The following is a 25,602-nucleotide window of genomic DNA, read 5'->3' as shown; positions in this document are numbered from 1 at the left end:
AAAGCGCACGTTCTGTAGGGAAAATACTTAATTCCTTCTCATCCGTGATGAAAGCCAATCATTGGTGAAAGCCATTACCTCCTACTTGCCAGTAGAGGGAGAGAGAGAACAAGCAGTGTTGCCAGTTTAGCGACATCATACACTTTTTATTTTTAAAGCTCATAGCAACAAAAGTAGTGCCTGTTTGTAGAGCTATGTCGTCTGTACTGCCTTGGAAGCCCGAAATAAACCGCAACTATACACCTTTGGCAGCAACAGCAGCTTTGAGTCGGTGTTGCTCTGTGCAGATTTACAGCTGCGCCATACTCTTACCTGTCAGTAATTATTGATTTATAGTGTCATTTTTTTAATGTTTAAAACTTATCGCAGCCTCACTTACAGACCCAAGCTTAATTCTGATTTCCTAATCATTGAAAAGAAAATTTGCAGTGAAGTGTTGTTGAAGTAGACTTTTTGCATTGTGTAAGTTCTGCCAAAACAGTGACTCACCAGCAGTTGCACCTTACAGACTGCAATTAATAGAAACGACTAAACACATATATTCATTATTGTGCTATAACATATTACATGCCACACAACAAAAATGATTATCTTTCTATCTATACATATTTGTGTTTAATAAACAGTGAATCACTGTAGTGAAAAGATGTGCACTCTCAGTGAATGATATAGGGCGTAATTTGAACGCGAGTAACCCCACTGGTTTCACCGAGAATAACCCGACCACTGCAGCATCAGCACCAGCGGATGCGCAGGTGCCGTCTTTAAAGAGACCGCGCGCACATTTCCCTCATGATGTCGGATAGGCTGTAATTTCCCTTTGTTTAACTTTTACGTCTCCATACACACACCCCTTCCTTTGCTTCCCCCCCAACGTAACCTCACAGGCAACTAAAAATAGACTGTCGGTGCGTTTCGTGTCCCTGCCCTAAAAACGAGAAACCCCTGTTGCCATGATAGAAAACGTGGAATAGGAGACTGTAGAGACACCGTTGCACCTGCTTAACAACTTCACCGGATCATGGGAAAATTGAGATCCCCACCAGCCCCATGTCTATAATATGGCGCTATTATATGCCAACCCTGCCCTTTCTTTCCTGCAGAGGAGTGTGTAACCCCCCCACCCAACACCTACATGCCTCTACCATCACACATAACATTTTTTGCATAACACCTAAACTGCATCCATGTTTTTAAACAGAAGATAGAAACTTCATACTGCAGGAGGTTTACTATATGCTACATTTTCAGAATTTACCCAAGCTAGGCGTTATAATGTAACATGTAAGTAAGTCTGCTTCTTTAAATATCTGCGACTATTTAACACGCCACTATTTAGTTTTCAGACTAGCAGTTTTAACCTGACAGTGACGCCCAGTATCTCAGCTCGCCCGGCGTGCCAGGGATGCTCATAACCCATGCGCGCAATTAGGAGCTACTGCGGCGCAGCATCCGGAGTACCGACGAGCGCAACTCTTCTCCCCACATCACCGCGCGCATCCCGGATGACTGATGTAGATGCGCAATGATCGAGTCACGGTTTGTCTTTTCATTCACTGTCCGAAACGAAACTCACGGTTTAACACGGATGCTGCATCTTTTTAATTATTCATGACTCTCGTGTTTGTTTTGGATGGGGATAATCTCCAGATCGGTGTATTTTCAATAAAAGATATGAATGTGACGTGTTGCCGTTTTCTGAAGAAGAAGAGCCTCCGCTCCGTTACCGGTGAGCGGGATCGGGCGTGTATCGGACCCTGAGCATCTTTTCTCGCCACGGGACTATTGCGCGTGGCCCTCTCCTGTTGATTGTACCGGTGTCCACATATGATGTAATTGAAAAGGAATGAACTGGGCATCTTTGTAAGGATTGACGCTTGCTAATTCCTTTGAGTCGTCTTTAGATCAACTCAACACGTCGAAAAGTACGTATCATGCAATTGTGTGTGTTTGTGTTTGTGTGTGTGTGTGTGTGTGTGTGTGTGTGTGTGTGTGTGTGTGTGTGTGTGTGTGTGTGTGTGTGTGTGTGCATTAACACTTGTTCAAAGCAGTGTGTTTTGAATGCGTGTGATGTCATTGACAGGTCCTCAGCATGTGATGGATGCTACTGGAAACATTTAGTATGTGCAGCCCTGATATGAGCACATACTGTATGTAAGGTAGATGAAAAGATATTTCAGCATCATTCCTTTGTTTTTGAATAGAGGGTTAACTCCTTAACAACATAATTGTTCATTGTGTATTCTGTCTGTGTTAGGGAGAAAAGCACTAGTAAACACCTTTTACAGCCAGACAGTGTTTTGCTAACTAGTCGAACAACACAAACCAAGTGTGATTATCAGTAACGTTCATAAATTAAAACGCAAGATTTGCCAAAACTGACTTGGTTTTTACATTTATAAAAGAGGCTGATCACAGTAATCTGTGGATTGGCTGAATTTTTGTCCATTGAGGATTTGTTCTCCATCACCGAGGCATGTATTTATCCAGCTGTGAACACCATCAAGGCATCACGTGACTGCATCATGATCGAATCTGTTTCATTTAATGACACTGTGTGTCACAGCTTAGTACAGAGGTCATGTTTCACCTTCACACTCATGTTGACTCCTTGGTGTCCCATATGAATCTTGATCACATTTTAGCATCACTGCTTTTCTGCAGCCATAATGAAAAATGCACCGAACCCTTTCTAATGGAAAGTACCATATTGACATGCAAGCACTTCAACTGTATAATTTGCTTGCTGGCAACAGAGAAAACATTTGGTTTTCAGAGAGGCAGGGCTGAGGGCTCTATCAAGCATCGCACCCGGAACTGGTTTAGACGCATTCTGCTGTCTAAGTGCATTCTCATTGACGTGAAATACAATAACTCATATGGATTCCACATTCTCATCGCTGTCAGGAATCTGGCTGTGCCTCTTGGTTTGTGCAATGTTTCGCAGTGTCTGTGTCACTAAATCGGAATGATGAATTTTGAATAATTGCTCAATTGACATTTGCACAATATGGACGCCTGACATTTTGAAATGCAGAGTTATGTGCAAGGCAACTTCTGATCCTGTGTACCAAAATCTGTGTCTATTTTTATGTTTTAGCTAATTGTCTTTCTATTTTCAGCCAGTGCTTTACGTCAGTTTAAACTGAAGGTCTTTTTTGTATGTGTAAAATGTGTGTGTGGTGTATAGGGCTTTGGCATTCTCTGTCATCCTGTAAAATTGTGTGAATCAGCATTATGTTGTCAGGCTGTTATCGGATCCTTAAAGCTACTCCTTACAACAGTTCCGGAATTACAACCTCAGCATTACCACATCCAGCAAGAAAAAATATTTCTCAAGGAAGAAATTAAAAATTCCCCAAATTTTAAACCAAAAATGTGACCTATAGTCTGTGAAAACCGAGCTAAAGTAATTTTTTTTGTGATTTACTGTTTCTATAAAATCATCCTACAAAATGTATAGAACACTGTGTGAAAATATGACCTTGATATTTTTAATATTGACTGAGTTAGGTCATGCCATCAATTATTAAAATCAAACTTTGATGCTCAAAATCTTATAATTAGATTATGAGATTTAATCCTGGATTTCACAGTCAGGGATGCATTTTAGCTCAATTATTTAAAGGTCACGTTTTTCCTGATCCCATTTATCAAACTTTAGTTAGAGTAATGTTGCTGTTAGAGCATAAATAATACCTGCAAAAAGATAAAGCTCAAAGTTCACTGCCAGACGATATATTTTCTTTAACAGAAGTCCCATTTACAGCGAACGGCTGGTTTGGACTTCAGCCCTCTACTTCCTGGTTGAATGATGTCAACTAAAATCCGCCCACAGGAATACGTCAGTCGTTCTCCTAAGCTAAGCTGCTGTCGAATCACAACACACTTAAAGGGATAGTTCGGCCAAAAAGGATATTAAACCCATGATTTACTCACCCCCAAGCTGTCTGAGTTGCATATGTCCATCGTTTTTCAGACAAACACATTTTCGGATATTTTAGAAAATGTTTTAGATATTTCAGTTGATTAAATGTAATGTTACGGGGTCCACCCATAGTCCACGACCTTCAAGTCCAAAAAAAGTGCGTCCATCCTTCACAAATTAAATCCAAACGGCTCCAGGATGATAAACAAAGGTCTTCTGAGGGTAATCTGCGTGATGTTGTTGTAGAAATATCCATATTTAAAACTTTATTAACGAAAATAAATACCTTCCGGTTGCGCCGCCATCTTAGTCGCGTCCGCATTCAGGATGAGAGCTTACGCAGCCTACGGAGGCTTCTCTGCTGCTGCTCTGTGCACCCGCCCTCTGAATTTGTCATACGTCACTAAGAAAAATGGGTACACTACGCTAATACTCTCTCCTGAATACAGAGGAGTCTAAGATGGGGGCGCAACCGGAAGGTATTTATTTTCGTTAATAAAGTTTTAAATATGGATATTTCTACAACAACACTGCGCGGATTACCTTCAGAAGACCTTTGTTTATCATCCTGGAGCCGTTTGGATTTAATTTGTGAAGGATGGACACACTTTTTTTGGACTTGAAGGTCATGGACTATGGGTGGACCCCGTAACATTACATTTAATCAACTGAAAGATCTAAAACATTTTCTAAAATATCCGAAAATGTGTTTGCCTGAAAAACGATGGACATATGCAACTCGGACAGCTTGGGGGTGAGTAAATCATGGGTTTAATATCATTTTTGGCCGAACTATCCCTTTAACAAACTACACAATCAGAACTCGTTACGTATTCCTGAAGGAGAGACTTCATAGGACAAAGAAGACATCAGTCTGTTTTTAGGACCGTAAAAGCAGCGGTATAAAGAAAAGAAAAACCTGCTTTTTTACACATGACACATGAACAAATGTTATTTTGCGCACTGTAAACACAATCAAAGCATCAAAAACACAGAAAGAATGGGACGTTTAAATATTACTAATACAGCCATGGTTAAAAAATGGTCCTATAATTTGTATTCCAAGTCTTCGGTGTCTGGCCTCACAAGAATGGAAAACTGCTTTCTCTTTAAGATTTTAATGCAGGTGTTAAATTTCATATCCTCTAATGGTAATTTATCTAATAGCTGAAACCGTAAGTGCTTAACCAACATCCCACACATGAACAGATGCTTCCTTTATTACAGAGATAACTGTTTTGTGTTGGTTATATAGTAACACTTTTACAGATGTCCTTTATTTCTTTCAGTCACTTATCACACTTCATATTATGTTAATATGTGACATAATGAGGTTAGCATGAGAGAATGCTCATTCAGAATTATGACCATCATGATTGAATTAGATAACAGGTTCATTTTGAAAGCGGGAATGAGCTTAATTCATTTCCTTTCTATTCCTCCTATTTCCAAGCTCAAATTTAAAGATGTGGGACAGACTCAGAGGCATGAAATTGCATGACAGTTTTGGTTTGCATATATGTGTCAATGACTGTAAAGTAATGCCATTGTTTTGGGTAAATGTGACCCTGTTTGTGAAATCAAGCCCATATTATGTAATTTTCAGATCAGGAGCATCAAAGTTTGAATTACTAATTTAACATTGATTTCAATCTTTTAAACCTTGGCCTTACTCAGTCAAAATAAAGATATCAAGGTTATATTTTTACAGGATGATTTTTTGTATGACTTTACCTGGTTTTTCACAGACTGGGCACACATAGAAGTTTTGCTCTTTCAAGTTATGTATTTCATCTCGTGCATCTTTGTCTTTACAGTTACAGTACATCTTCAACCACTTACTGTAAATCATTCCATATTATAATGATCCTTCTCGTCCTTGTATCCGCACACATTTTCCAGGCTCTTGGTATGGCTGCAAAGCTCCCAGAGCTGGGGTCAGTTTCCATACCCATTGAGGAGATCAAGCATCCTGTTGGAACTGCTCAAGATGCTGCCTTGCTGACTCACCTAAAGAAAGTGGAAAACCACATCACAGAGGCGCAGAGGTTTACTCATCTGCCTCGGCGTTCAGCGGTGGACCTGGAGTTTACTGAGCTCTCCTACACCATCCGTGAAGGTCCCTGCTGGAGAAAGCGAGGTACAGCTTTAATCCTTTATCCTATTTGATGATTAAGTTAAGGCTTTAAGGCGGAGTGTGTAATTTCATCATTGCTGGAGGTACAAAAAGAATTGCGAGCACCACCATCTGCCATTAGGAGAAATGGGCAGCCGTGGCCTAGATTTATGCCATTGTTTGAACCAATGTTATTACTTTTAGCCCTGTTAGGCAACAAACAAACAAACAGACTGCAAGTTCATGGCACAGAAAATACTCATGTAACCTTTCAACTTTAAAAACTAAGCTAAAATGAAGAATTAATAACTTAGAGCAATTACAAGATAGGTATACTTTCAATAATTTTGACGGAGTGTACTGTATAGGCTATTCTTTGTAGCACACAAAGAATAAAAATGTTATATGAGTTATAATAATTGCTCGCACTAATACAGTAATGGCTTTTTTAGTGATGATCTCAACTAAGTGTTTACAATTTTAATAGTCACCTTAAAGATGCATTGTGTAACTTTTAGAAGGATCTCTTGACAGAAATGCAATATAATATACAGACCTATTTTATGAGTGGTGTATAAACACCTTACAAAATGAATTGTATTGTTTTTATTACCTTAGAACAAACCATTTTTATTTTTTAACCGTTATGTGCGTCACACTGTTTCTACAGTAGCCCTAAATGGCCAAACTGTTCTGTAGAGGGTCTTTTGTCACTACATTGTCACTTCATTGTCCCTTGTTTGTTCTGTGGCAGCTACCATAGCTTCTCTATGCATTTTGAAGCTGTGGACTTTGGTTGCAATTCACAATGTCACCGCTAGATGCCTCTAAAAATCTACACAGTGGACCTTTAAATTATTTTCCTTTCACAGCTACAATTTAAAATACTGTGCTTAGCTGCATTTATCTTTTTCAACCAGTGACAGGCATGCCTGAAAAGACATAGTAAACGCATACTCATCCGTGGTCATCCACCCTGTGTCTTATAAAGTGCTGTTCTCAGCAGACTTCAGATATAGTAAATAATTCACTTCCCCAGACAACTCTGCTGTCAACTGCCCAGGCTAACCAAGCCTGGCCAGGAGGAGATCAGCCCATATGCATGTACTTTCAATGTATTGCTAAGGATCCTCTTCCTTTGTACCGTGTTTTTTCTGTGGTTAGATTTGATCAGAGTACAGTGCATTTGTTTTTTACGCTGTCTGGAGCATCTTGGCTGGTTTTGAATGGGTGCATGAAAGAAAATTGCTTATCATGGCAAGGGTTTTCTGATATTTTTGTCTCATTGGCTCTAGAGATAAAGTAAGAGATAAGATTGACAGGCTGTAACATAACTAGTAAGGTAATAAACAGATACATGGTGGAGACACCCCTTGCACACACGAGAGAAATTGAATGTGGCCAAGGAAGGAGAATTTGAGTAAACTATAATTACAGGAGAAATGATTTTTTTATTATTAAATTTTCCTAAAAAAAAAAAATAGTTTTAGAACATTAGTCTATCACTGGCGTGCTTAAGCTTATGTATAATTATTATTTTTGTCCTTAAATCATGAAATTTTCATTTTATTAATTTTTTAACCTCTGAAAGAATTGTGATTCATATTAACCTCTGAAATTTGTTAATATTCTCCTTTAAAATTAATCTACTGTTTACACTTAATATTGATTGCACTGCATGGCCTTTGATAATGTGCACTAAGCTATACAAGCAAAAGCTACCCAGTTTATTTTTTATATATCGATCACTGTCCATTTGAACTGCTCATGGGGTTTCCCTGCATAACCGAATGATCACATTAATGAGCCTAACTGTATCTCCTGCCACCCTATACTTCTGTTCTCTCCTCTCTCTCTCTCTCTCTCTCTCTCTCTCTCTCTCTCTCTCTCTCTCTCTCTCTCTCTCTCTCTCTCTCTCTCTCTCTCTCTCTCTCTCTCTCTCTCTCTCTCTCTCTCTCTCTCTCAATTCAATTTAATTTTCAATTTAAAGAACTTTATTGGCATGATTGTGTCACTTACAATATTGCCAAAGCATTATACATAAAACAAGAAACATACAATAACACAATATTAACAAACATTAAGGTGCAATTAAGCTAAGGTGCTGGGTGATGGATGAAGTACTACTGCAAAATAAAATAGAATCAGAGGATATTTACAATATAAAGTTGACTTTGAAATATAAACATATGAAGTATACAAATGTACATTTATGGAGGCACATGAGAGGTAAAATAAAAGTACTGTACAAGATCAGGGCTGTGGATTATTTCTGATGGTGTGTAACTGATAAATGAATTTAGCAGCAACTGATGGGTGTCTGTCTTCCCCCAGTAACATCTTCATTTGATCTGAGTCTGAAGAGCTATGAAACTCTGGTATGAGCTTTGAGATTTTGTCAAAGTTTTTTTCTCTAAGCTCTTTATATTTACCACAGTAAAGGAGAAAGTGTGTCTCTGTTTCGATCTCACCACTGTCACAATGGACACAGATTCGCTCTTCTTTTGGGAGCCATGTTTGTCTATGTCGGCCTTTCTCTATTGCCAGACTGTGATCACTGAGTCTGTATTTAGTGAGGATTTGTCTCTGCTTTACATCTCTAACAGTGGAGAGATATTCTGACAGACTGTATTTTCTGTTTAGTGCCCGATAACATTCTAGTTTACTTTGGTTTTTACTTTCATTATCCCAATGATCCAAATATAAAGTTTGACTTTCTTTAATGATTTGGTTTATTGTGGTTTGTTTGCGTTCATTAGTGCTGGTCTGGAGTTTTAGAGCCAGTTGACAGATGGGACTGGTTTTAGGTCTCTTCTCTTGAGTTTTAAGGGCTTCATATTGAAGTGTGTTCGGGGGACTTGAGTTTAAGTGTGACCAGAATTTAAGGGAGCGTTTTTGGATGTGTATTATTAGGGGGTATCTGCCTAATTCAGCCCTGCATGCATTAGTAGGTGTTCTTCTCTGAACTCTTAAAATATTTCTACAGAATTCAGCATGCAGGGATTCCATTGGATGTTTGTCCCATTTGGAGTAATCTGTTAGGCTTTGTGGACCCCAAACCTCACAACCGTACAGAGCTATGGGCATTATTACACTATCAAATATTTTACACCAAACTGTAGCAGGAATGTCTGTTTGTTTAAATTTGCCTTTGATGGCATAGAATGCTCGTCTAGCTTTCTCTTTAAGTGCATTTACCGCGAGACCAAAACCGCCTGATGCGCTGATTTTTAACCCGAGATAGTCGTAGTGTAAGGTGTGTTCTAGTGCAGTGTTTCCCAGAGTTCTCTCTCTCTCTCCCTCTCTCTCCTCTCTCCCTCTCTCCCTCTCTCCCTCTCTCTCTCTCTCTCTCTCTCTCTCTCTCTCTCTCTCTCTCTCTCTCTCTCTCTCTCTCTCTCTCTCTCTCTCTCTCTCTCTCTCTCTCTCTCTCTCTCTCTCTGTCACACGCACGGACACTTAGCACCTCAATGCATTTAGGCCAGTAAGCCTAAGTGCACACACAGCAGCTTTTGTTACTTCTCACCTGATCTCACTGGAATTTATATTTTTTATGAGTTGGCAAATTATATGAATTCGTACAAAGTGAATCGTACAAAACGTAAAATTTTAAGGAAAAAACAATAATGAAACCACTCCCCTAACCCCAACGTCACAAGGGCGAAAATAAATCGTAATTTTGAATTATTACGTAATCGTAATAATGGGGGATACACAATGGTACACGATGTAACTACCAAAGAGTCAAGTTTTAAATAGGAAAAATATCAAAACGCTTTGGTTATTTTGGAGCACAATGCTAAATGGTCTAATCAGATTCAATGGATTGCGCTAAGTTATGCTAAAAGTGGTAGCGCCAGATTCCAAAAAGGTAAAAATCAAATGTTTAACTCTAGTGGAGTTGGAAAAAGTGGAGTGTCCCTTTAAAGAATGAAAATCCGTTGAGAAGGACTTTGCACATGTGCAGAATCGACAGGTCTTGTTCCTGGAAGCATTGCAAATATGGCGCGGCACTGATGCGACTTCCTTAAAATGACTTTGGTCTAAAACTCATATTTTTCTCTAAAGGCAGTCTTCCTGAACTGTATTATGCCGCTCTTCACGTAGCAGCTCATACATTAATATCCCTTTGTTTCATTTGACCTCATACCTCATTATACTCTCCCTCTGTTTTTCCATCTGTTGTGAAACTCTTTCATGTTTGAGATGTATGATGCCACTATAAATATAAGTCTCATTTGTTTTAATAAACTTAAAATTTAACACAGTTTTGGAATAAGATGTTGAGCCTATATTTAGGTCTGTATGGCTTTATAAAAATGTATATTTCACAATTTTAATTACCCTGTTAAAAAACTGATGATGCCGTTATTCCTCCTTTTTAGCTAGCTTAATCAGCACGACAAACCTGCACAGATATGCATACACTCAAAAAAATGCTGTTTTTGCTGTTTTAAAAATTTATTTTTTAATGTAACATTGCAGGGTTCGTTATAAAAATGTATCGACACCTGGCTACAGCTTTTCTTGTGGAGTGGAAGCGTTTTGGTACACGAGCAAGGCGTGTGGACCAACTCCGCTTCACCTAACCACCCCCGTTTTGCCGCTTTCCACCTGTCTCCTATTGAAAAAGACGCCCACTAGTCTTTATTTATTTCAAAATTCATCTCCACACGTGAACTCTAGTCAAAATCTGAAAATTCTTCCACCCATTTGTGGTGATCATTCTCTGATGACGTCATATAGATGGCTTGGGCGGGAGCATCTTTTAACTCCGCCCCCTCCAACTGTCAGTCAGTTCCATTTCTGTACGAAACGCCTACATTTCTTTATCAAATCAAAGTGAAAAACACAGGCCATGCACATTATTTTCCTTGTGTGATACATCACAACACGGAAGTGAAGTTAATCGCAACTTCCGGCTCGGTACTGCTGCTTAGTTCAACTTTGGACTGTATTTAAGCAGGAAATAATGTTTTACAAATACACCGCCTCCATGCATTTGTCTAATTTATTTACATTTCCAATAAATCATATATATATACTAAAAAAAACTGTCAAACTTCAATTGTTCTGTATTTAATGTTATGTAGGCATGTGACTGTAGGCAAGTACTGCCCTGACCCTATGCATGTTAATGTATGTAAGAGCTAATCCTGGTTATATGCATTTGACATCTAAGTACAGGCTTTGTGGCCTTTCTGCTATTCCCCACCTCTGTAAATGTCATACTGCCTCATACCTTTGTTTTCTCTCCCCAAGCTTTTCGTCTTTATTGATTTTCCTCTGTTGTTTTTGTTTAATTCATGTTCCTCTCGCTCCACTCTATCTCTCTCACTGTACTCCTGTCATGTTTTATCTCCTTTATCTCACAGCAATCCCTTATCCCAGTCTGTTTTTTCTCTCTCTCTCTTCACTTTTCCTCTGTCATCATTCAGGAATGATAGTGTCGAGACATAAACATGGATGGTTTTTGGATGGCTGCCTTAAAAAATATGAAACTGTGGGATTAAGCATAGATGCTGGACACAGATGCTGTATTCACTGGTAGACTTAGAATTACCGTATGGTTAAGGCTGAGAGCCGCTTGGCCCTAAAAATCTGCAGTGTGACTCTTTTGCTTCCAAAGAAGTTTTTATTTGCTAGATGACTGTTTCAGAACTTGGTGGTCTCTATGCTAAACAGCATTTCTACATTCTTGTACTGCACCAGCTATTCAGTTCAGTTTGAATTCAACATGTTTATTGTACACAGATGGCACCTTCATATACTTCACTAGCTCAATATATTGCAGAATGTGATTCTGTGCTTCTCAGCTTCAGAAATCCTCCCTAATTCGCTCAGGTCTCAACTATATAGGAGATTGATGGATGCTTTCTCCTTATCAGCACATAGCCTCAGACTGCATGGATACATCTATTGATTCAGTTTGTTAAAGGTGTACTGTTATGCCTTTTTAAAACTAAAACTAAAAATTTTTACAAAATAAAACATAGCGCTTTTCTAAGCGGATTTAAAAGAGGAACTATATTGTATGGCGTAATAGCACTTTTGGGAGTACTTCGACTCGCCTGAAAAGTCCGCTCCCCTTCTCACTCTCATAATGGGAGAGGGAGGGTGTTACTGCGCCGAGTCGAAGTACTCCCAAAAGTGCTATTACGCCATAAAATATAGTTACTCTTTTAAATCCGCTTAGAAAAGCGCTATGTTTTATTTTGTACCACCAAACTTGCTCGTATAACTACTCGTCTTAAATAGGAAAAACGTTGATGTGTTTGGTCACTTCTAACTTTATCTCTAAATGGTACCATTGAATGAATGGGGCTAAGCTAAATGCTATCGTAGCGTCGCAGCGCGCTCCAGCGCTTACGTGCACACACTCAGATGACAGAGGGATGATTCAACAGTTCTTAGTTAAGGTAATAACATATTTTAATATTGAAAATGAGTAGACTATTCCTTTAATCATAGCTGTGCTGATGTGATCATATCACAGATATTTCAGAATAGGATATTGCATTTATACGAATGGAACAAAGTGCAGGAGATGACCACTGACTGAACTAACTTGACTTAAAGCAGGCTCTGGCCATTTCTTAACACTAAAGCTGCCACGTTGTTCTTATATAGCATAACTTAAAAGTATTGAATCCCTATTTAAGAAAGCAATAAAAAATGTGATAAAGGCATTGTCATTTCACCTTTTTAAAATTTTGGATGGACATACATTCTTAAGCTTTAATTATTATGAAAATTTCCAAAAATGCTTGTTTGGTTTATAAAATGGTACATAATCTTGCCCCTTCTCTGCTGCATGGCTTCTTTTACAGACTTGGGAGTGTGTGATAACATTTAGGCGCACCACTTTTGGACAAAATGTATAGCTGGTAAACTTTGGAATAGCTTGCCCCTTCCAATAAGAGAATGTCCCACATTCAAGACCTTTAAAACTGATTTAAAACAGTGGCTTTTAGAAAATCACATATCACTGTCACACTTTTATCACTCATACACTTTGACTAAATTGAATGCAGTATAGAGGTGGATGAACAATGTCTTTGCCATTATGTATGTTCTCTTTTTTATTGTATATGTCATTACTTTTTTTTTTTAATTTATAGCGAATGAATGTTACATGATTGTTGGTCTTTATGTTAGTCTTATGTTGCCATAGAACTACAGATGAAAAGTAGTTAACTAATTCTGACAACACTGTTCATGAATATGAATGGTCCCTATTAAATAAACCATAAGTAAAGAAAGCTACATGGAGCGGATAGCATATACAAGGTAAACAGAAAACAATAAAAGATAGTTTAGTGATTGAATGCATTTACAGCCCCAGATCCTGTTTCCATTTTGAAGCAGACGGAAAGTAGATAAGAGTCAATTCTATGACTCATTCCACTAACGCAGGGTTCTTCAACAGGGGTCCACTTATCACTGATTGATCTAATGTTTTTGAGAAAAGTATGACATAAATGCTAAATGTTCAACTAAACGTATCAGTTTTGATACTACATATTAACATGTATCAGGTTAAACTAAATTTTCTTCAGAATAATGTAAAAAAAATATATGTATATGACTACACAAATAATTATTATTTTAATTTGTCTCCAGTGAAAGCCTCATAACAATGCAACAAATTATAATAATGTCCTTGTAAAATACCCATTTGCAGTAGCTGTGTGGAAGCTAATATCAGTCATAGCAAATGTTTATTTTAAGTAACAACACTACTGTAAATTTACAGTAAATGCTTACTTGTTCGGATGATATTTAATAGGAAAGTGCAGTATGAAGTTAATTATGAAACATATTGCACTCTGCACTCTTCGCTATTTCCCATTGTAAGTGATTTTACTGGAAGTGACTTAAATAATCAGAATAAACAGACTTTACATACTTATTCAGATTTGCATTTAGCTTAATACTCACAGGGACTTTAAGGGACACTCCACTTTGTTTTGAAAAATGCATATTTTCCAGCTCCTCTAGATTTTAACATTTGATTTTTACCGTTTTGGAATCCATTCAGCCAATCTCCGGGTCTGGCAGTACCACTTTTAGCATAGCATCGCGCTCAATAATAACCAAAAAGTTTCAATATTTTCCCCATTTAAAACTTGACTCTTCTGTAGTTACATCGTGTACTAAGACCGAAGGAAAATTGAAAGTTGGGATTTTCTAGGCCGATATGACTAGCAGTGCCTGAAAGTAGTCCCTTTGGTTATTTTCAATAGCAGGGGACTTTTTTCGTGGATACTTTTTAGAAAAAGTGGAGTGTCCCTTTAAGTATATTATCACCCCGTTTGTTTGCTTGTTTGTTGCTAGCCACCTATTTTGTGCCTATTGGTAAGCTCGTTTCTGTTATACTGTACAACACAATTTACATGATATACCCAAACAATTTTTCAACAGGATATAAGGCCCTTCTGAAATGTCTCTCTGGAAAGTTCTGCAGTCGAGAGCTTATTGGAATCATGGGACCCTCTGGGGCTGGCAAATCCACTCTCATGAATATTCTCGCTGGCTACAGGTGAGCTTGCATGTTTGTGTACATTGGCAAGGAAGGAATATTCCCTTTTTTCATCCATTCTCCATACCCACTTATCCTCTGCGGGGTTGTGGAATCTTTGCACCCTGGATTGATGGGAAAGAATATTGTTTAAAAAAGAAAAATGTATTATTAATTTCCTTCCTTGTACTGCATTCATTTTATGCATGCATTAAGATTTTTGTCTTTGTGTCTTTCTCTCTCCACAGAGAGACAGGCATGAAAGGTCAAATCCTGGTAAATGGAAGACCCCGTGACCTCCGCACCTTTAGAAAAATGTCATGTTATATCATGCAAGATGACATGCTACTGCCAAACCTCACAACACGAGAGGCAATGATGGTAAGAGATGGTCCTTATGTGACTTTTTACTCAGTGCATCTTTAGCCCCTAACTTACTGGTTCATTTAATGTTTCATTATTTTGTGTAGGTCTCAGTTAACCTCAAACTCAATGAAAATATGGAGGTAAAAAAAGAACTGGTAAGTCCACTTATGCATTTTTGTATTTTAGTTTTCTGTGCCATAAGTGTCACCAAATGTTTGCAAATATCAACACTTTGTGGTTGTTTGTAACATTAGTTATAAACAATAATCCATATTAATATCATGTATGACAGGTGAATGAGATCCTCACAGCATTAGGACTGCAGGAGTGTGCCCATACTCGTACTATCTCTCTGTCTGGTGGCCAGTGTAAGCGGCTGGCTATCGCTCTGGAGCTGGTCAATAACCCCCCTGTCATGTTCTTTGATGAACCCACCAGGTATCAATATCATCAATATTACATGCAGGCATATTTATAACCATAATTTAGTCATGACAACATGACTCATGATACATTTTAGCATATTACTTGTCATAACATCAATATATTTGTTCTTGGCAGAACTAGATCTGCTCGTGCTACTGCTGTTGCAGAGCAAGTATGATGTCCTGCTGCTGCTAATACACAGTAGTTAGCATAAAAGTGATGCTGATGTATAATTTTAGGCAAATTAAACAGATCTAGACAGGTGGAGCTGGGGCTGGAGGTGGGTGATTGTTAGTCTCTGATAGCATGCTGTGCCATACTGCTTACAGTACACCAACAAGACAGTACTTAAATCTACTGGCTATAAATTACCTGAAAAGCCAGGCATAAGGATCACTGAACTAGGAAATATCAGTCTGTGATTATTAACTGTAATGTTACTCTTTTGCAAAACATTTATTTTTAACTTTAAAAAAATGTCCATGTGCTCTCTCTCTGTGTGTGTGTGTGTGTGTGTGTGTGTGTGTGTGTGTGTGTTTGTGTGCGTTCAGTGGTCTAGACAGTGCATCCTGTTTCCAGGTGGTGTCCTTAATGAAATCTCTAGCTCAGGGAGGAAGAACTATCATTTGTACCATCCACCAGCCCAGTGCTAAACTCTTTGAGATGTTTGACAAGGTGAATCATTTACTCTTTGACTGCTACAATCTAAAACTATAAAACTATGTATGTATGTATGTATATATGTATGTATGTTAATGATGTGTAATGATTTAAAGGGGACATTTCACAAGACTTTTTTAAGATATCAAATAAATATTTTATGTCCCCAGAGTATGTACAGTGTGTAACGATTTAGCTCAAAATACCATATAGATATTATAGCATGTTAAAATTGCCACTATGTAGGTGTGAGCAAAAATGTGCTGTTTTGGGTGTGTCCTTTAAAATGCAAATGAGTTGATCTCTGCACTAAGGTTTTGTCCACACAAAGCCGGTGCATTCCCTATCCGATCATTTTTTTTCTCGTTCTAAAAAAAATAATCCGTAAACACGGCGTCGTCTCAAGAAATATCTGCGAACAAACGAAACCACTGAAACCGACTGAAAGCGGTGTAGTATATATGCCAGACCAGTATGGGGCGCTGTACTTCTCCCACAGATATACACTATACACGGAGAAGAAGACTTTGAGCATGCGCATAACCTTGCGCGCTGTATACGAACCAAGAAGAAGAAGTGATGGCAAACGCAACAACTTCAAGAGCAAAAGCCTCTTTTTGTCTTTCTCCTGCTTGTCTTCCGTGGTGGATCTAAGAGCATGTGGCATATGGTGTTGTCCATTATCGCTTGCTCACCACAATTGCATAGAAGCAATAGATTTTGCTGTAATAAAGCTAGTAGTGTGATGTGACGTGATGACGTTTTCGCTTCACAAAATATACGGATAGGCTCTACACACGAAACCGCAAGGGTGTCGATTTCAGATTTAACCACTTTAGGACCCGGTTTCAAAAAATAGCGGTTCCAGTCTCCCAAAATGCCAGATCCGTGTGGACGAAACGCCAATACGATAAAAAATTTATACGTATACAGTGATTCACGTCTCCGTGTTGACAGCCCCTAAATAGCAGTGCTGTGGTTGGATAGTGCAGATTAAGGGGTGGTATTGTCCCCTTCTGACATCACAAGGGGAGCCACATTTCAATGACCTATTTTTTACATGTTTTCAGAGAATGGTTTACCAAAACTAAGTTACTGTTTTTTTTTTTCACATTTTCTAGGTTGATAGAAGCACTGGGGATTCAATTATAGCACATAAACATGGAAAAAGTCTGATATGTCTTCTTTAAGAACTCTGTCTGTTTTTCTTTACAGCTTTATATACTGAGTCAAGGTCAGTGCATATATAAAGGGACGGTACCTTACCTAATCCCCTACCTGAAAAATCTCGGACTCCACTGCCCAACGTATCACAATCCTGCAGACTTTAGTAGGTCTACTGTGTACGTGTGTATGTGAGTGTGTGTGTATGAGAGAGAAATTTAAGGCCTGTTTATACCAAGCAGTGTTGTAGTCGAGTCCAACTCTAGATCAAGACTAGAGTTCGAGTCAACTATATGCTATCAACTATTATGGTTACTATATGATATAACTATTACGAAATATTACGGAAGTTTTGTGATAAATGGTGATATTTTGATAAATGATGGTATGCACACAGTTGACGGTACCCATTGAATTCCATCATATTTGTTTTTCCTACTATGGAAGTCAATCAGCTGTGTGCTTACCATCGTTTATCAAAACATCTTCTTTTGTATTCATCAGAAAAAAGAAATTCATACAGTTTAAGAACAACATTTTTGGTGAACTATCCCTTTAACAAGTGCCAGTCAGTAGTTTCAAACATAACATTTACGCATTTGAAAAATTATTTTCTCCAAACTGTACCAGCAGCTAAGCTACAAAAACGGAAATGATCAATAAGAACCAAAGTGAAATACACAATGCAATTGTACCTTTAATGAATTATTAAAATAATGTACACAGATTTTTTTTAAGGAATAATATCAGTTTGTTTAGTTATATAATGGCTTGTATTGTAATCCTCTTATCTATCACTTGATCGGTCAGCATGTGTATGAGTTCCACTACTTCTCTATTGGCAGTAATTGAGGTCGCCTCAGGAGAGTATGGGGATCTGAACCATGTGCTCTTCGAGGCCGTTCAGGGAGGCTTGTGCTCAGATGAGAGCAAGAAAAACTCCATCGACAAGAATGACCCCACATCTCCCTCCCAATGTTATAATGTAAGTCACTTAATGTGATGGAAACAAGTCATGGACACAAAATTGGTTTGTTTATTAGATCATCTGTCTCTGACCTGTCCACCTTTGTGTTTCTTTCTATTTATTCAGGATTCAGGCACTATTGAGAAACACACATTTGCTACCAGTACCTTCACACAGTTCTGTATTCTCTTTAAGAGAACCTTCATCACTATATGCAGAGACACGGTAGAAGTTTTCTTTTATTCCCTTGTTACTGGTCATTGGAGAAAGCACCTAAGACATTGTGTTGATGTATTAATGTGTGTGTGTGTGTGTGTGTGTGTGTGTTTAGGTATTAACCCATCTGAGGGTGATGTCGCACTTGTTTATTGGTGTGCTGATTGGTCTGCTGTACCTGAACATTGGAAATGATGCCAGCAAAGTGTTTAACAACACCGGCTTCCTCTTTTTCTCTATGCTGTTCCTCATGTTTGCTGCACTTATGCCCACAGTCCTCACATGTAAGGCTTCATTAGCATGGAAAATAGATTTGATCCGAGTATTTACCAAATCCCTTTGTGACTGATTAGATTCGCATATATTGGCTTGACTGAGAGTTATCATCCTTGCAGTATCAGTGAAATGGATTCACTAATTTAAAATGTATGTAATTTAATTGCAGTTCCACTGGAGATGTCTGTGTTTTTAAGGGAGCATCTTAACTACTGGTACAGTCTAAAGGCATATTACCTGGCAAAGACTATGGCGGACATTCCATTTCAGGTATGTCTACATCTTTCTTATGTCATTTAGGGTTCTCGGACAAGGATTAGTTTAATCCAGGACTACTCATTATTCTAATTATAAAATATAACTAGTTTTAACAAACATTCCTTACTAAAAACATTACTTTTGAGGCAAAACAAAGGGCACTTATGTATTTTAGTCAGTTCAAGTTGTTTTTAGTTTGGACACCACATTTATTTTAGCACTATTGTGGTAAATCCAGGGACATAAGAATGTTAGTTATCGGTTGGTTTATCTTTTATTACAGATAATATGTCCAATAATGTACTGCAGTATAGTGTACTGGATGACCGAACAGCCTCCAGAAGCGGGCAGATATCTTCTCTTCATGGCCCTGTCCACCTCCACTGCTCTGGTGGCTCAATCTCTAGGACTTCTGATTGGAGCTGCATCCACCTCATTGCAGGTCTGGTGACTTTATCATAATGGTGATACCTCTGTTCACATCAATATATTCCTAGAAGAAAATTGTATTGCTCAGAGGTCGCGCTTTCATAACTCAGGAGATTTGACAAGAGTTCCCAGTTTTGTTATATTTGGGTATTAACTTAATCTAAAGCTTCTTGTGTGGAAGTAAGGTATTTTCATCACTTACAGGGGGTGGTCATTAATGTCCAAATCCAGAATGTCTGTGTTTTTCTCTGACCACCCGCTTAAAAATTCCCGGGCGAATTACCTACTGTTTTTTGACAAACCCCAAGATTGTGTGGTAATTTAATTGCCACATGTAATTAGCCACACGTGCAGCACATTTTCAGGTGTTTCGAATTATAAACTTACACATCCATCGAAAATGTATCTTCATCCAAATGCATGAGTTTTCATGGAAGAGGCATGCAAATATTTTTACATACATCCTCATGAGAAACACTTACCTTCCGAAGAAGGCTTAAGAGAAATAATCTCATCTTGTCTTGATCTTATCTTGAAGCTCATCAGACTTCTCATGAAAAGCATGTAGTTTGAAATGTGTTTCTTGTCTTGGTGAGCTTAGTCACTTATACCTCACACTGTCAGTCCATATCCAATTTTGGTGCATATCCGATTTGACAGACTTACTGTCCATATTGTGCATCACAACTGTTCAAATCCGATCTGTGCGTCCTGTAGCATTCTGCCATGTTCCGGATTATCTGCACTGTTTCTATGGCAATGACATCGCGCTGGCACGACAATCTGCCTCGACGTCTGACGTTGAAGAAACTATATTCCCCAATACATGGACTTTCCCAAACACCCCTTTCATTTCGTCAGAAATGGACTTTTCCAAAGTTTAGGCTGGGGTTGCGTTAACATGATGTGACAGCATGACGTAACCAAAAAGCTACACAAATGCGATCAGAGCAGTCAGACTGAAATGGATATCTTTCCGGAAATGCGATATGAAGATTTCAAAACACCTCTGGATGTTGCCTGAAACTGATAAAAAACGGATTTCATGAAGTTTTTGGCCGGTCACACACTCTAAATGTGATTGGATTCCAATCGGCTATGCACCAAAATCGGATTTGGACCAACCGTGTGAACAAGGTATATGCCTAAGAGTGTTTTCACAGTGTTTTTCGTTTGGGCAGGTGAGAATGCAGCAATCAAACTCTGGTGCGCACCAAAAGCGGACCAAACAAGCAGACCGAGACCACCTTGAAGAGGTGGTCTCGGTACGCTTTCAAACGAACTCTAGAGCGGTTCATTTGAGAACACGATCCGAGATCTAACCGACCTAACTGCAAAAGTACTGCGCATTTTGGACTAAACCAGCTGCCGTAGTCAGCTGCGCAGTGCATTATCGGATGAGGAAGTGTTTGTTGACCGTTTCTATTAGCAATATTAGCACAATGAAAAATCACGGACATACCTGGAATTGCGAGGAGGTGCGGGGGCAGCCTTTAAAAAATTTGGTGTCTTCGCCGTTTGTAGTGAATTAAAACGTTGTTTTCAAGCCTCATCCGCGATTCATTCTGAAAATAAATCGGTTTGTCTAGAGTGCTGTATACAAACTATGTATAAACACCACGGAGACATAATTACAGCTTCCGGCCGTCTGTCCATGGTTTACTTCCGTCTTTTGGTTTACTTCCGGAGGTTCCGTTGGAATTTCGCGCACGTTGATTCTGACCAATCGAAAAGCAGTTTAGGAAATACGTTCAAAAACATGTGGCCAATGAGTGATGTTGATCTTATCACATGACAGAATTTTGGTTAGTTTCAACTGGTGCGGATCAGAGCAATCAGAGTGGTGTGAAATGAAACCAAAACTGCTAAAAAAGTTACGATGTATCATTTTTTGCTTTTGGTCCGGACCAAATGAACCGAACCACAGATGTGAAAACACCCTAAGTCATCACAACTATCCTTTCTAGCCATGCCTATGTTTCGAAGATGTTTGCTTTTTATGTTTTTTTCAAACATACATAATTGTAGCTTAAATTTATACTGCATTAATTCACTACATTCATAAAACATTCTCATGCTTGAGCAATGGCTTATGTTGAGCGTTTCTGAGGAAAACTTTGTATTTTGCTTCATCTTCAGGTCGCCACATTCATAGGTCCGGTCTCTGCCATCCCGGTCCTTCTGTTCTCAGGCTTCTTTGTCAACTTTGACACCATTCCTAAATATCTGCAGTGGAGCTCCTATTTGTCATACGTCAGGTCAGTGAAGAAACCATAATAATCATAAACACCTTAAAAAACGTACACACTAAATAATGTCATCTGTCCCTCCACAGGTATGGCTTTGAGGGAGTGATCCTTTCTATCTATGGCATGAATCGCTCAGAGCTGGAGTGTCCAGGCATAGTGTGTAAGTTCCAGAAGCCAGAGGAGGTACTGCAGCTCCTCGATGTGGAGGATGCAAAGCTCTATGTGGACTTCATTGTGTTGGGGATCTTCTTCGTAATTTTGAGACTTGCCACCTACCTAGTCCTGCGTTATAAAGTCAAATCAGAGCGTTAAGGGTAGAGCTTAATGTTACACATACATCTTATTTTACATAGACATAAAATGCAGACACACACACTCACACACACACATAGACTCATAACGCACATAACAATTCTTCAAAGAATGCAGAAACCAATGCACATTGATATCGGGGCCATAGTTTGGCAGTGCAACAATTATGCTCAGTTTTTGTTACTTGAAAATGTTTTAAATTCTCAGATGAGTATAAAATAGTACACTGTAAAAAAAATCCGTAGAAATTACAATGTTATTGCAGCTGGGTTGCCGGTAATTTACTGTAGATTTACATTTATGTTATTTACTGGCAAAAGTTTGTTCAAAGTTAAATACATTTTAAATATTAACAAGTCTTTATCTTTACAGAATAAAACTATACAATAACAGCCTCATGCAAATAGAAATCATCATCAACCTTTTTGTGTTTTTTGCTTTGTGATTTTGTTTCTCAGAATGTCTTGCTTGATGCTGTTGTTTTAGTTTACTCTGTAAAGACAAAGACTTGTAAATGTTAAATGTTCATTTAACTTTGAACAAAATGTTGCCAGTAATTAACATAAATTTAAATCTACAGTAAATTACCGGCAACCCAGCTGCAATTTCTACGGATTTTTTTTACAGTGTAAATTAAAATATTTATACTTTCATTTAACTTTTTTGAATGTATTACATGCAGTTTAACTTTGTAAATGCATTGTACCCTAATGTGACTGAAGCATGCTGACAGGTCTGGATCTAATGACAATCCCATGACAATCCCTTCATAGCATGTGGATGGCCAACAGCCAACATATGAACACACCTCTTTATACCAGATTGAGGGAAAGTCATATCGTCGTATAGTTAAGGAACTTCATTCAGACCCTGCTAAAGTGTTTTGGAAGCGATTGTTCTGCATGCCTGGAGTACTTCAATCAAACTGTACTGGGGATGAGCAACAGCTGATCCAAGAACTGTGCCGAGCTTGATATACAAGTTGTCCAACCAGCGTATCTTCAATTTATTTCTTTTTTGTCTTCCGTCAATACCCTGCGCTTCTGCAGAAGTTAATACAGCAATGTTACTATTATTATGATAACCCGCTGATCACTTTCAGTTTTGGCAAAGTTCTGGGCAAAGAATCCTAAAACCATTTGAGGAATGTTGTAGCAAGTGCCCTTGATGTGAACTGCCTGTATTTTTTCTGAGGGAGAACTGAAATATCTCACTGTCAGTATCAAAATCACTCGTCCTGTTACCTTGAATTTTTGGACAACTGCCTGTGTGGACTTTCAAGAGAAATGGCCATTCGTTCTTCTTATAATTTTCATCAGCAGGGATGTACCTTGAACTTGAAATTTCCTACAATGACCAAAAAGGTGAAGAACTTCATGTGAATTGGGACCGATCAGACAAGCATCTTTGAACAAGACGTATGACAAAATGATGTATGATATTAAGATGTCACTCTCTGAATGTCAAATTGGGTCTAGCTGGCCCACTTCTTTCTGCTTTTTTTGTGACTGTTCCCTGAACACTTGAACTACACTGCTGCAGATGTCAGCCCTTCTCAACATTTGCAGTTAAATGATTGACACGATGACACACCAGACCAGGAATGTGTGTTATGAAAAACATGGAATGCTGGATGAACAGTTTAAAAGTCTTCAGTGGTATAGAGTCCTTATAACCCGGATGGATGAATCTACGTCTCTTGTTTTCACCTGTATGTACACTTCTTGCTACTGTACCACCTAACCAGGCGACTCAATATCGCAATGCAATGCAGACATTTTCACAAAGGACTCTGTGTTACTTCTAAATATATTTCTGCTATGTGTTATGTCTCCTTATATATTGACGAATACTAATAACCTGAGAATATATACACGAAGAAAGTATGTGTTATGCTTCAAGCAAATTGTAAATACATGTATGCACTTTTGTTGATTGTTTATCAAACTTTTTGCACATTTATTTATAATTTTTATTTTTATATTCCGTAAATATGACATGCACTCCTGGAGTGTCGTGACTGCACTCTAAAAAATGCTGTGTTATTTTCAAGCAAAAAGGGATAAACCCAACCCATTGGGTTGTAATTTAACATGTGCTGGGTAACACCAAAAACACGGGTTGTTTTAACCCATTGTTGAGTCAACATTTTCTGGCTTAACTCTTTCGCCGCCAGCGTTTTTAAAAAAAAAGTTGCCAGCCAGCGCCAGCGTTTTTCATGATTTTCACAAAAGTAAAATTTTTTACCCAGTAGTACTTTTTGGCAAACACCCCCTCCCACTCCTTTTGTAGTGTGCATCCCTTCGTGGTCCCCCCCCAAAAAAAAAATTCATGACATAAAGCAATCTCAATCTTAGAATTTGACAAACAAAATGTATTAAATTGTCCAGTGCAGTGCTGTTGGTTGGTAGCAATATTCTTCTAAGGTTTGTTTACACAGAATTTACACTGTAAAAAATAATTCTGTAGAAATTACAGTATTTATGGCAGCTGTTTGCCTTTAACTACAGTGTATGATAAATTCATGTATTTTATAAAATGTCATAAAACTGGGGACCCCCTGGCACCATCTCTCGCTACCCCCAGTTTGAGAACACTGGTTTAACACTACGGCTGGGGTTCATCCCTTTTATACCTTAAAAATAACCCAGCATTTTTAGGAGTGTGGAATATGCATGAGGAATTCGAATCAAAAAGCAAGATGGTGTGAGAAATAGTTTTGCACATGTATCCAGAACATATCCCCAAAAGAGCAAAATAATCTGAAGAGGGTTAATTTTCAGACATTTTAGTTTTGTTTGAGAAACATTAACATTGGGCTTAACTATAAGTTGACTATTTGCCATCTGATAAATAAAATGGTAGCATTTAGACAGTTTAGCTCATAGTACTGTAAGATATGATTGCTCTTTTTTTTTTAGAACAATCTGTCCGCTGAAACATTGCACACAGCTTTAAAGATGATCTTTTGGTCATTCTGCAATCAAAAAATGCTGCTCTGATATAAGTTGTACTTTTATGCCATATACCAAGGGAAAACAAGGTGAGAGATAAGATCCAAGGTGAGCACCCGTGGTCATAGATGTTTTCGGACCACAGACTCCATTTTTATGAGCTGTACAGAGGAATCAATGAGAGGCGAGCAGATTACGTCCTATACAACAGTCAGCAACTCGGTGTTCAGTATTGTGTAATACTAACCAACCTGGAGCCTTTTAGATAAAAGCGTCTTATGTGTTCTGTTTCCTTTGGAGTCACTGGAGAGGGATAGAATAAGGAAATGTACAAAAGATTGATTTTTTTTCTTTTGATGGTACAGAGGTGTGACAGAATGTGCAATCTCTTGTGCAGAGAGTTGGATAATACCTGTTTCTAATAGCAATAGTAATGTTCTGTGCCTAGTGAGTTATATTTTCTATTTAATCCTTGAATATGCTGTATATTTCCAGTGGTTGTCTGTCGATCCTTTGTTGTAAAAATCACCATTTTGTGTTATTATTATTATTATCATTATCCTATGTCATGGGTTGCTGTACATGGAGCCAAAGTTATGGAGAGAGACACCAGGATCATCTTTCAAACACCTCTAGCAATCATATAAAATTATCTAGTATTTATTTACTTTTAGACATCTTAGATATGCATGCCTTAACAAAAAAATATTGCAATAATTCTCTCTCAGATTAGAAAAAAAGATAAGCAGGTAAAATCCAAACG

The 25,602-nt window shown here is 38.3% G+C and overlaps 1 protein-coding gene across 2 annotated transcripts; it reads left to right on the top strand.

Moving 5' to 3' along the window:
• The first annotated feature begins 437 nt into the window (after window positions 1-437).
• Window positions 438-22,103, top strand: abcg4a (ATP-binding cassette, sub-family G (WHITE), member 4a). 2 transcript variants are annotated; one of them, XM_065250181.2, is made up of 15 exons: window positions 438-1,925; window positions 5,831-6,068; window positions 14,466-14,583; window positions 14,811-14,943; window positions 15,033-15,083; window positions 15,221-15,366; window positions 15,906-16,029; window positions 17,230-17,344; window positions 18,024-18,163; window positions 18,272-18,370; window positions 18,477-18,645; window positions 18,807-18,907; window positions 19,179-19,337; window positions 21,464-21,582; window positions 21,660-22,103. In XM_065250181.2, exons 2-15 carry the CDS (start codon window positions 5,840-5,842, stop codon window positions 21,883-21,885), a joined length of 1,929 nt encoding a protein of 642 aa, XP_065106253.1. In that variant the 5' UTR covers window positions 438-1,925; window positions 5,831-5,839; the 3' UTR covers window positions 21,886-22,103. The 2 variants fall into 2 exon arrangements, with proteins under 2 accessions (XP_065106253.1, XP_065106255.1); XM_065250183.2 differs by lacking the exon at window positions 438-1,925 and adding an exon at window positions 2,021-2,159.
• Window positions 22,104-25,602: the final 3,499 nt, after the last annotated feature.

This window comes from Paramisgurnus dabryanus, chromosome 5, assembly GCF_030506205.2.
Source record: "Paramisgurnus dabryanus chromosome 5, PD_genome_1.1, whole genome shotgun sequence".
NCBI lineage: Eukaryota > Metazoa > Chordata > Actinopteri > Cypriniformes > Cobitidae > Paramisgurnus > Paramisgurnus dabryanus.
The sequence above is the reverse complement of the archived record's forward strand: the minus strand, read 5'-3'. Positions and strand labels throughout refer to the sequence as shown.

Coding starts and splice junctions, on each gene's coding strand:
- abcg4a (XM_065250181.2), top strand. CDS start 5,840: ATGGCTGCAAAGCTCCCAGAGCTGGGGTCAGTTTCCATACCCATTGAG. Junction 14,944..15,032: donor CAACACGAGAGGCAATGATG/GTAAGAGATGGT, acceptor TATTTTGTGTAG/GTCTCAGTTAACCTCAAACT. Junction 18,646..18,806: donor TATGCCCACAGTCCTCACAT/GTAAGGCTTCAT, acceptor ATTTAATTGCAG/TTCCACTGGAGATGTCTGTG.